The 12,774-nt window shown below is 36.3% G+C and overlaps 1 protein-coding gene and 1 long non-coding RNA gene across 2 annotated transcripts in view; one reads left to right on the forward strand and one right to left on the reverse strand.

The window, feature by feature from the left end:
- Nucleotides 1–12,774, forward strand: part of LOC136831447 (lachesin-like) — a 33,278-nt gene that overhangs the window by 17,405 nt on the left and 3,099 nt on the right. The window contains exons 4-6 of the mRNA XM_067091926.1: nt 4,581–4,801; nt 11,403–11,613; nt 12,453–12,580. Of these exons, the coding sequence (XP_066948027.1) occupies nt 4,637–4,801; nt 11,403–11,613; nt 12,453–12,580 (504 nt within the window). The 5' untranslated portion in view covers nt 4,581–4,636. The remainder of the gene's footprint in view (nt 1–4,580; nt 4,802–11,402; nt 11,614–12,452; nt 12,581–12,774) is intronic.
- The window catches only part of LOC136831449 (uncharacterized), a 49,672-nt gene that overhangs the window by 12,874 nt on the left and 24,024 nt on the right, over nt 1–12,774 (reverse strand). Inside the window, exon 2 of the long non-coding RNA XR_010850881.1 lies at nt 11,360–11,528. This is a non-coding gene — a long non-coding RNA (uncharacterized lncRNA). The remainder of the gene's footprint in view (nt 1–11,359; nt 11,529–12,774) is intronic.

Genomic DNA, 12,774 nt, shown 5'->3' on the forward strand with positions numbered 1-12,774 from the left:
TTTCTTTGTTAGAATAACTGACAACTGCTAGCAAGCGGTAGGCTTTCTGTTAGTTCACGAAAAAAGAGAAAATAATGAAGCCCTAATGAGTAAAAAAGAAACGTTCAACTTCAAATCCTGCGCTCTCCCATATTGTAGAAATGCTGCAAAGAGAGCCGAGGTAAAAGGAATGACTGGAAAAAAAGGGCGCGGAAAAGTCTATATCAAATCGTGACTCAGAGAGGACTCTGGCAATGAAGCCACGATGTTCGTCATCTGGACAAATTGCAGAGATTTTTCTTATCAAAAAAAGTCAGAGGTCAAAGAAGTCTTGACAGAAAAGAGAGCTAACAACGACAGCGTGGATAACGCGGCTTAGTGGAACACATGCAGACTGTGCGATAGTCTTCCAGTTCTCAGAGAGTCATTTGAGATAAAGTTGTTAATCCCATGCAATTTCCAACCCTGGTTGTGGTTCACTACAGTCGACTGACTACCAAATACTTAGGTCAATGGGGCGTGCAAAACATCGCCGAGTGCTCAAGAATCGAACGCAAGACCTGTCGAGGGACAAAGCACGCGTTCTAACCAAGGAATTAGAAAGAGAGGGAGAGAGAAAGAGAAACTGAATTCATGTTTTCAGTTCTGTCAGGGGTGACGATTATCTCGGTAAGATCCTTCTGTTTATTGCTACGATTTGATGGTATGTATCTTGCCGGAGCACTGAATAGTTACTTATCTATTTCCTCCCGTTCTCTCGGCATCCGTAGACCTAACCTACCGCAGTCGACCACCAAAGACAATGAATTTATCAACAATCCCTCCTACGTCGTTCTGACCTTTGGGATCCAATGCGCTATTCTGGGTTGTGAGCAAACAGCGTTACCTCCCGCACTGAGAAGAGAGAGAGAGAGAGAGAGAGAGAGAGAGAGAGAGAGAGAGAGTGTAAAGAATAAGGGAAGCAGAAGCTTCAAGCAACGAGACTAAAAATCAACCTTAGCCATTTCTTCACTGACTGTTTCAAATGTCTAGTTTAGGTTACTCTTGGTAAATCTTGCTTAGATTTTTCAGTGTCTTCAAAATTTCCTGCCTAACAATCTATTGAGGCGGTTTCTTGTATAACCTCTAAATTAGTAATGCTTGGCTTCATTTCTGATTAAAGATTCAAAAGGAAAAGTGGTAACTGAAGTAAATACGAAGAAATTCGACACAAAGCACAGAACCAAAAAAGAGACAAAAGCGTCTTTCTGATTCTTAGTCGCAGGATGAAGGAAGGTCTTCTTATCGGTCTGCTTCCCCTTCTCCTTCTCCAGCTGATCTTCTTCCTGCCAGAGATCGCGTCCTTCCTTCCTTCCTTCATTCTTTCCTTCCCGCCTCCTGCTACTTCTTCGTCTCCTTCTTCTCAGGATTGTCTGCCATCTCGTCTTTCCTAGATCTGCGAATATCCCTCGGGGGTTCTCTTCTTTCTGACAGTCCCTCCTTTAGTCGATCATCTGTGAATGCGGTTTATCTTCCTCTTGGCTTTTATATAATCTGTTCCTTTACTTGGATTTTCAGGGCTAATTTCAAACATTTTTGCGGGACTCTGACACACACACACATAGAGAGAGAGAGAGAGAGAGAGAGAGAGAGAGAGAGAGAGAGAGAGAGAGAGAGAGAGAGAGAATGTGCATATCTTTTCACAAGAATTTATAACAAACTAATGTCCTAGAAATTAAGACCTATTTTCTATCCACACTAAATGCGGAAACAACTCTATGTCGTGAGACTCCATTCTCGCTTTATTTTCACGAGAAAAGAAAAATGGTCGATAAACAGCATTTAAAAGGGGAAGAGAACATAAAAACGGAAAATAAATAAGGTGATGTTCGAATTATGGTGAACTGTATCCTAGAATAAGTAAAGGGTCTCACTTTCCCCTACTTTGGTGGCATGGAAATTATGGCCTTGGGGTTCCGGGCTAATAATATATAGCTAATGAGAGAGAGAGAGAGAGAGAGAGAGAGAGAGAGAGAGAGAGAGAGAGAGAGAGAGAGAGAGACTTATATAACAACCAGGCCCCCTGAAAGTACGAATGTTGGTGTAGCCCAAAAACTGATCCAGATGAAGGAAATAGTTTTGCGATGTTTGTAAAGGAAAAATGTCGGAATCAAATTTCTCCGTCCAACATTCGACATTTTATATCTGAGCGGAATTTTGGATGGAGGATCTTTCTAGAGTAATTTGGAACTGATGTTAAAGGGCAGACTGGAGGAATGATGGCCACCATAATGAAGAAATTCTTTTTAAAAAGTTTGTTATGATATTCTCGAGATTTGGGATGAAAATCTTTCCAGGGACAATGACTCGCTCAAAAGTCCGTTTCAGACGGAATCATATCAATGTCCAGGCTCTCAAAAGCATTCTTTTAACATTCTCGAAGAGAATTACGAAGCGACAATTGCTCAGATTTCATGAGAAATTAGATATTTAAATTAATTACTGTGAAATTGAACAGAATAAGGCCAAAGTACAAAAGAAATCAATGAAGCAAAGGAGAAAAGTAACTTCATCATAAAAAAGAAAAAAAAAATTTCCCATCTGCTCAGAGTCTGAAGTAATCAAATAAAGGAGGTAAAAAGAAGCCCTAAGCGAATAAGCAAAGGAATTATTCCCTCCACTTCATCAAAGAAACAAATGAAATATGGCGGAGACGCAGATGAGATTCCGAGGGCCGAAATTCAGCGGCAAAAGCCACATGAATATTCCATCCCCGAATCCTAAATTTCATTGCATAATTACACCATAGCCCCCGGTCCCTCATATTTTATTCAAACTTCCTAGTCAGGCTCTTGCAGCAGGACATTATCCTTAAAGGATTCCATTAAACGTCAACGAATTTATTTTTTAGGAGTAAAATATAAATCCTAATTAACTTTTTTTTCCTTTTGCACTTTATCACATGAGTCCATGCTGGCGTAAGGGCGGCTTAATCAAAACTAACTTCCAACTTCGCGTTTGAATGTGGTTCCCAAGGGCCTGCAGGCATCTATTTTCTAATGCTGTTCACGCTTCTCCCTGCTTTACAAATAAAAACAATAATTCTCAGTTCATATCTAGCGATGACGTTCCTAGTCTCTTATATATACCTTATACCGAACACATATACAACAGCATACACATATACACATATTTCATATATATATATATATATATACTGTATATATATATATATATATATATATATATATATATATATATATATATATATATATATATATATATATATATATATATATATATATATATGTATAGCCGGTGGTCAGAAGTCACTGGCTATCGTTGTTTATAGCCAGGTCATGATTCGAGTATAAGTCACTGGATATCGTTGTTTATAGCCAGGTCATGATTCAGAATCCTGGACCGGGTTTTGCACAATGATTAGAAGCACCCCAGCCTTGTCAAGACTACATTCATAGAAAGTTAAATTCTCAAAATAAAGAATCTGTGTAAAGACTCAGAAAAAAAGAAAAAAGAATGTGGGACACATACAGTAGTAAGATAAACAAAAGATGCGTAAGCTGACAAAAAAAAAAAGAACGCATCCACAGTTTTCATTAACGATGTACAAAAAACTTTTGTGTCCCGTAAAGAAATACACTAGCGGATCCAGAAAAATTTATTCGATTTTTTTTTTTTTTTGTTCCATTTTTATTCTTGTCTGTTATTATTATCTAAATCTTCAATATTATTATTTTATCATTATTTTTCATGGGATCCGCTAGTCAAGGAATATACAAGTAACTCAATTAACTGGATGTCGATGCACCATGGCGATGGATGTAGAAGACGAACAACCATCACACTGGATGTTTGAGAGAGAACACTATCGCAAGGGGTTATTAGTTAGAGAAAAAATTCTGCACCTGGTACACACTTTTCTCCATCAGTCATACACACTGCTCTGTATTTGTCCTTGTGAGTAAATGGCTGCGTCAAGCAGCTCTTCAAGGCGTTATGGTGTTTATCCAACCTGGTTGCTTCAGCAGGAGCGAATGGTTGTTGCTGTCACTCTTGTAAATCAACGACCGCCTTACTGAAGCAGTGAAGAACTGCCGAATAGCACACACAGATCCATCTCCTAAAAGTCTCGTTTGGGTCAAATTTAGTCTATATTCAAGACTGTCTGACAGCAGACACTGGCTGTTGTCTAGAAGAACTGTTTCAAGGGTAGACCATTATTGATGATATTTTACAGCCATCACAAATGTCTTTTATTATTTATTTTCTGTACTTCTCTCTCTCTCTCTACCCCCACCTACGATTCACAACAGTTGACTAATGGCTAGGTACTTTATTTATAACTTAGGGTTATTAGATTTAGCACATAAAACAGTTCGTAAAGTTCCATTCCCTTCTTAATTTGGAAATCGAACACAGGTCTACTCAGTTTGAGCTGTGATACCGCTTGCCCTACTAGGACAAAAGAGAGAAGAGAGAGAGAGAGAGAGAGAGAGAGAGAGAGAGAGAGAGAGAGAGAGAGAGAATAAAGATGAAAGAAATGAGAACAGGAAACGTCCATCTTTATTTAAAAATGATAATTTCATCTTCTACTTCTTCAGGTATCAATGCCTCCGTCGGGAACCACGCGGACGAAGGCCCGCAGGAGAACCGAGTGATGTTAGGAGGCAAGGGCGGCCGCACCGCCCTTTGGGACAGGTCCAGTCCGAATTCCGATCCGGAACTGCCCTACTTCGACTACGAGCAGTCTGTCAACGTGACGGCGCTCCTGGGCAAGATGGCCGTCCTCAACTGTCGAGTCAAAAACATTGGCAACAAGACGGTGGGTTTTTCAGATCTTAATTCAGTTCCTTTTTTCTGCAATATTTTTGCTTCAATAGATTGAGTAAGTGCTATTTTTATTGGAGCACATTAAAATCTACCAAATTTTACTATGCTCTCATTTAGATTGTATCATGTATTTTACATAGTGTGAGAAAAAGGTCAGTAAAGGGACAGTTGTTAAGCTATGAACAATTTCTGTTTTACAGTTGCATCGCCACGCCACTTTGGCTAATCACAGAAATATTAAATGCTCTTTATTGCAGAAACTGATTTGAAATCTTATCTATATTTTCTGATATTAAAAAAAAGCTCTTCGTTGGGTGAGTCGGTAGAGCTGTGGACTGGAACTCGCTGGGCCGGAGTTCGATTCCCCGTCCGGCTGATGAAGAGCAAGAGGAATTTATTTCTGGTGATAGAAATTCATTCCTCGCTATAATGTGTTTCGGATTCCACAATAAGCTGTAGGTCCCGTTGCTAAGTAACCAATTGGTTCTTGGCCACGTAAAATAAGTCTAATCCTTCGGGCCAGTCTAGGTGAGCTGTTAATCAGCTCAGTGGTCTGATAAAACTAAGGTATACTTAACTTAACTTGATATTAAAAAAAAAATTGGCGAAAAAGTTTTCGGCCTACACCCCGTCGTCTTCACTTCGAATGTTCTGTCTTCCGCACTCATTTCTTCCTACTGCATTTTTCTTCCCGGCGCTGCTGTATTATCATTCACTCTTTCAAGTACATCAGATAATCTTTTTGTACCTTTCATCTCTCTTTCATGGATCTCTCAAAAGTTCTTCCTCCTTTCCAGAATTTTTTTCTTTGCACCTTCCTCTCCTGTGTCTTACAGATTCTTGCGTTCGTCACGTCCTTTAAATCTTATGTATTCCTCTGTTTAGAAGGAGAGCCTGTCACCAGGAAATGAGATCTTTAACACAAATCCTCTCTGTTGTTTTTGTCGCCTGTCTCACATTCCTTTACGAATGTCATTCTTTATGTATAAAGGTATACTGTGCAACTACATCGTGCTAAAATATTAAGCACTGACATAAGCCGGTAGTGTTTTTAACGCGAAAATCTCGATATATCAAGTTCAGGCTGCACTGACACTGGCTAGTTTCTTCCCTTGACAACTCAATACTAACAGATGGGAAAATTGGTGGGGTGACATGTGATGAACACTGACAAAGCCTTGGCTTACTAAACAAAACTTTAAACATTCTTATACCACGGCGCACACCCACATGTACAACTAAACAAGAGCCCTTCTTTGGCTGACTAAACTGTCATTCAAATGTTCAATTCCCGCGGCCGGCTGAAGAGTTAGAGGAATTTATTTCTGGTGATAGAAATTCATTTCACACGGATTCACAATACTGTAGGTCCCGTTGCTATGTAACCAATTGGTTCTTAGCCACGTAAAATAAGTCTATCCTTCATAGCCCTAGGAGAGCTAATCAGCTCAGTGGTCTGGTAAAACTATATATACTATTTTTACAACTAAACAAATGTTACTAAGGCTATATATACACACACAAACACACACACACACACACACACACACACACACACATTTATATATATATATATATATATATATATATATATATATATATATATATATATACATATATTATATATACACAAGCATATATTTATATACAATAAACTTGATAATTTGCACAGTTGTTTTGTCCATTCGCACAATTAAAAACAGGACCTCATTTAAATAAAGATCTACCCGGACGATGAAGACAGGTCCTTGACAGCTTGTAACCCATTTTTTTAATCAAAATCTCCGTTAGATACCATCCTGTTGAAATGAGGTCCTTGCTCTCCATCCTACATGTCATACGTAGTAGCTTAGCCTTTTACCAAGCAGTTTAACTCTCCTCCGAATATCGACCTCTGGACTAACTCTCGTTTTTACTGCAGCTCACTTCTCTGAAACAATGCTGCCTAATAATCGCAATCTGTAATGCTGGCAATCAGAATTTTTTAGCTTGTACTCCTTTTCTGAGCATCTTCACATTGAGTGGAGTTTCATTCTGGTTGCAGACGAGTTTCTCCAATAATCATTCTCCTTGACATCATTAGTCCACAGGTTTGTAAAACGCCTAAAATAATTATTCTTTCTAGGCTGCATTCACTTAACCACGAAGATGACACGCTCTCCTTTATGAAATAAGAATATTACCTAAGAGCTTTGTGAATTTATACTGCTTCCACCATTTCAGTCCTCCCCTAAATGTAAATCTTGATACAATACCTTATAACACGCATAGGAGTTGTAAATTCGAAGGTTAATCATTCTCTCCAGTCCTTCGCACTAAAAGAAGCAGGCGATGCAGAAAAGATAGCAGATGCCCTTAAAACTAATTTGGTCCTCAACTTTTCAAGTGAGACCAGCAAAGGGATGACCCGACCTTTCCTTAATGTCTTCGTTGAAAAGAAAAGCCCAACATGTTACATCCGCCTGCACAAGAGTTACAAATGTGGCCCGCTGCCTTAATGCAAGAACAAAGTTCCCTAATTCATCAAAAGAAGTTTGTCATTGGTGCCCAATAACTGCAGTGACTGGAAATCTGTCCCCACAGAGCTCAGAGGATTAGCATTAAAGATAGACAAGAGATTCTGGGTATGAGAGGGGTATTGTCTCTAAATTGCGAAGACACATGTACATCAGCATTTAGTGGAAATATATATACGTATATATATATATATATATATATATATATATATATATATATATATATATATATATATATATATACGTGTCACACGGTCCAATGGGTCAGCCTCTCTTCTCAACAGTGCAGAGTCACAGACTTGCTTCCTGATAGAGATAGAACGCTCGGTCCGTGCATGTAAATCTTGGTTTTCTTGAATTAATGTATATCTAAGGTTTACTTGAACATCTTTCACTACTGTGTCATAACTGATTTTGAATATTCAAGTCCTCCAGTTCTTCTTAAATGTACTTTTGCATTCACATCTTCTTAGGCTTTGGCCATCTATTAAATTGTCGGGTACTGTATATTTAGGTTTTTTATTTTGTATTTCCCTGCAGCATCTGGGTTCCATTAATCTATCATTCTCCAGCTCATATGCGTATGTATGCTTTTGGTTACATATTTGTGTAGGAGGTCTTTTGTATATTTCGTTTTTTGGCAATAATATCGAAACAAAAGTTTTTAATCCTGTTAAATTCCACTGCTACCGTCGTTCTACGACGTGCATTTGGTTTACTGTAGTTCGACTACGGTAGGTTGCAAAAAACGTGGAGAAGGGCATGGGATAACCTCATCTCACAAGAACTCACTCCTGTAGCCAGCACCTCTAAGGAAAGAGATTCGTCCCAGGGTCATTAGATATATATATGTGTATATATATATATATATATATATATATATATATATATATATATATATATATATATATATATATATATATATATATATATATATAATAATAATAAAAGGAGTCCATAAAAACGCCAAAATGTACAAAGTTAGTGCTGTATTTCAGAGAACAACTGTCTCCCTCTTCAGGCAGGTAATGAATGAGTTACAGGAAAGGGTATTTATACCAAGAGATCCAGAGGTCAGCTGTTACGTCACTCCAATTGACAATTTCTCCTTAATCGTATTAATCACTGGTTGGAGGAAGATTAAGAAGATTAAGGAGAAATTGTCAACTGGAGTGATGTGACGGCTGACCTCTGGATCTCTTGGTATAAATACCGCTTTCCTGTAACTCTTATCTCATTCATTACCAGCCTGAAGAGGAGACAGTTGTTCTGAAATATTCATTACCATTCTGGAGGTTTTATGGGTTCCTGAAGATGGGTTTTAAACAGTTGTTCTGTATATAAACAGTGTATATACATATATACATATAAGTAATTCTAATAGCATTAACTTTCTACATTCTGGATATGTTTTATGGGTTCCAAAGGAAGAAATTTATTAGATGGAATTTAATCACAAGGAGGTTTCAGAGAAAATATTTCACAGTCATATGTATAGTGTATATAAACACTGTTTATGCCCACTTGGCTATATATATATATATATAAATATATATATATATATATATATATATATATATCCTTCTCGTGGTCATATATATACATATATGTATACATATATCAAAAAGCAAGAATTAGCAAAGTATTGTGGCTATTAGTATATATAAAATATATATATATATATATATATATATATATATATATATATATATATATATATATATATATATATATATATATATATATATATATATATATATGTGTGTGTGTGTGTGTGTGTGTGTGTGTGTATGTGCATACATTCATATATATGTACATGACGATTTGAGAAATTCGGTGGAGTGTGGAAGGAGTAAGACTTCACACAGTGGACCCAAGTGCGAAAGTTGAATGGCAAAACTTTCCTCGAATATCCTCCCTTGACACGTGACGAGAGAGGGAAAGAGAAAACTCTCCAGATACCGTGTGTTCCCGAGTCTTCCTTTTGTGGGCATTTCGGTCGGGGCCTTTTTCTTTATTCTTTTCTCTGTTCCTTTATCAAAGTTAGTTTAAGGCGTAAAACATCGGTCGTTATTTTTCTTCTTTTCGGCTTTGGAAGAGTCCATGACACGACTTTCTTATCCCTTTTTTGGTGTTGTCTCATTGTCCGTGTTTTTCCGTCTTTGTTGCGTTTGACTTTCGTGGTCCCCGTCTCCAGTTTTCTTGCGCTGTCTCTGGAGCTGATGTGACTTTCGCTCAGGCGATGAATTCCTGCTCCATCGGCGGAAAGAAGAAGAAGAAGAAGAAGAAAGAAGAGAAGCAGGAAAGAGGAAAACACTCGGATGTTATATTGACCATGACTCAACCTTAGCTTTATTCTAGATCCTTTCAGGTTTCAAATATTGTTAAATACAGAATGTATTTATAAATATATAATATATATATATATATATATAATATATATATATATATATATATATATATATATATATATATATATATATATATATATATATATATATATATATATATATATATATATATACATATACACATATATACATATATATATATATATATATATATATATATATATATATATATATATATATATGTATGTATGTATAAATATATATGACTGTATATGTGTAGATGATTTTATATGTATGTACTATTACAAATGTCTTTCAAGAAAGACGGCAAATTATATACAGTTTAGTACGCTGCTCTACATTTTCTTACTCAAGAGTTTGTGGCAATTGAGCGCAGAGATATTACCCGTAGAAGAAATAAATAAATGGAAAGAAAATCGAGTTTCACATAGTAGGCTGTGTTATAGTATCTACACATTTATCCAGACGTAACGATAACATTCACACGAACACATGGTAGTAAAAGACCAGACACACATTTATATTTATGGAATGAATGAATCAATAAAATTGAGTGCTGATATGACGGAGTAATTTACTCCTCTTCAATTATCATCAGACAGAAAGACGCCTTCTCTTTCAACCGATGGCCAATTGCCTGATCGGAAAGTCGAAACTCTCCTCGTTATGGCGGCAATTTCGCAGTTAAAAGCACTTTTCTAAAGTTAAGAGAGACGCAAGGTATGAAGCTCTTAACCGCCACTGCAGCGAAGTCCAAAATTCCGATAAATGGATCAGAGATGTCGCTCTAGGACGTTTGAAACTATCAAGGGCATGAAAAGGTCGAACCAATATTGTCGCAGAGTGGAAATCTTTAAGTGGTATAATGAAGCAGTCACCTCCATGACTCTGAGACCAATATGGCGTCGACGATGAAAATGTCAAGACGGAAAAAGAACTCTGACGGCTGCCTATAAAAACTTTCAGTGAGGGGGCGTTATCTCATGAGCTGTTTTAAACATTATCTTGCAATGAACTTACAGAGAGAGGGAAAGACAAAATGAGAATAATGAACTTAGATGAGAGGGAGACTATTTGTATTGTTTCAAGCTTTTTCGTTCTAGTTGTAGATGAAGTTGGTCACTGCTGTGACATAGTACGTGGTGCTTCGTGCGGTGATATCACATTGTGTTCAAATTTCGAAGCTGTCTCCGAAATCGTCTACTGCAAGTTGCTGAAGGTCAAAGTTCACAGAAAAACAAGAATATGAATACAGCAAAGAAACATGAACAACTGAAATATAATTCCAAACTGAATTAGAAGAAATAATAATAATAATAATAATAATAATAATAATAATAATAATAATAATAATAATAATAATAACTTACCTTCTGACAAATCTACCTCTGCGCCCTAACTTGTCTTACACTAAATAATAATAATAATAATAATAATAATAATAATAATAATAATAATAATAATAATAATAATAATAATATCTTATACTCTGTCAAATCTATCTCTGCGCCCTAACTTGCCTACACTAGATAATAATAATAACAATACCCATTAATCAAACAATATTAATTGTACACTCCACCTTCCTGAATACCTCAAGTAGAAATTACTGTTACGAATTACAAACGAATTGGCACCAAGGACAAAACCTCCCCACCTTACCTCGATCATCTATCTCTTCACCCGTCACGGTCTCCTGTCACAGGTATCGTGGATTCGACACCGCGACATCCACCTGCTGACGGTCGGCCGATTCACGTACACGTCCGACCAGCGTTTCTCGGCCAGCCACGCCCCCGGGTCCGAAGACTGGCTGCTGAAGATACACTACCTGCAGGAGAGAGACGCCGGTAATTACGAATGTCAGATATCCACCACCCCGCCCATCAGTCACCTCGTTCACCTCGATGTGGTCGGTAAGGAATAAATAGGCATATATATATATATATATATATATATATATATATATATATATATATATATATATATATATACATATATATATAATATATACACACACAGTAAATGAGATAATGCTACTCAGATAAACTATGACAGTCAAAATACAAATATCTATATTTATCTATCTATCTATCTATCTATCTATCTATATATATATATATATATATATATATATATATATATATATATATATATATATATATATATATATATATATATATATATATATATATATATATATATATATATATATATATATATATATATATATATATATATATATATATATATATATATATATATATATATATATATATGTATGTCAGTCACTCTGAGATCAGAAGATTCTATACTATAAAAATCTTGCTTAACGATAAACTTTGCATAAATGAATTCAGATTAAGAGTCTATCTACTACAGACACACGCACGCACACACACACACATATATATATATACATACGGACACACACACACACATATATATATATATATATATATATATATATATATATATATATATATATATATATATATATATATATATATATATATATATTGGTCTAAGGGTGTTTTAAAGTACTTCTAACACTAAAAAGCTCACTTCTCCCACCTCACCTACAATTTGCCTCAAATAACCATTACAGAGTTAAAGACCTAACTAGCAGCAATAATGCTCGCATAACGCAAAAGAACATGATGTATTTTTATAAAAAAGATAAAAACCGCAGCGAATTACAGACGAACCTAGAATGACCGCTAGTCTCATACCCGACGTCTCTCCGGCATGACAGAGCCAGTGACTGAAATAGCGGGAGGCCCCGACGTGTACATCAACACAGGGAGTCGGCTGAGCCTCTCTTGCAGCGTCAAGTACAGCCCAGATCCGCCAGCCTTCATATTTTGGTTCCACGACGGTAATGTAAGTAAGGATTTTCCTTGGACTGTGTTAGAATTCAAGGTTATGAAATATGTTCTAGCCTAATTTTTCCTCCTTTTTGTGAAAGAAATGTGAATGAAAGGATAAAACATTAAAAGTATTGTTCCAAAAAATATTGCATAGGCATAGGATCCAGATAACCAGAAATATATGAGATGGGTACAACAAAACGCTGT

Source organism: Macrobrachium rosenbergii, chromosome 48 (assembly GCF_040412425.1).
Source record: "Macrobrachium rosenbergii isolate ZJJX-2024 chromosome 48, ASM4041242v1, whole genome shotgun sequence".
NCBI classification, from domain to species: domain Eukaryota; kingdom Metazoa; phylum Arthropoda; class Malacostraca; order Decapoda; family Palaemonidae; genus Macrobrachium; species Macrobrachium rosenbergii.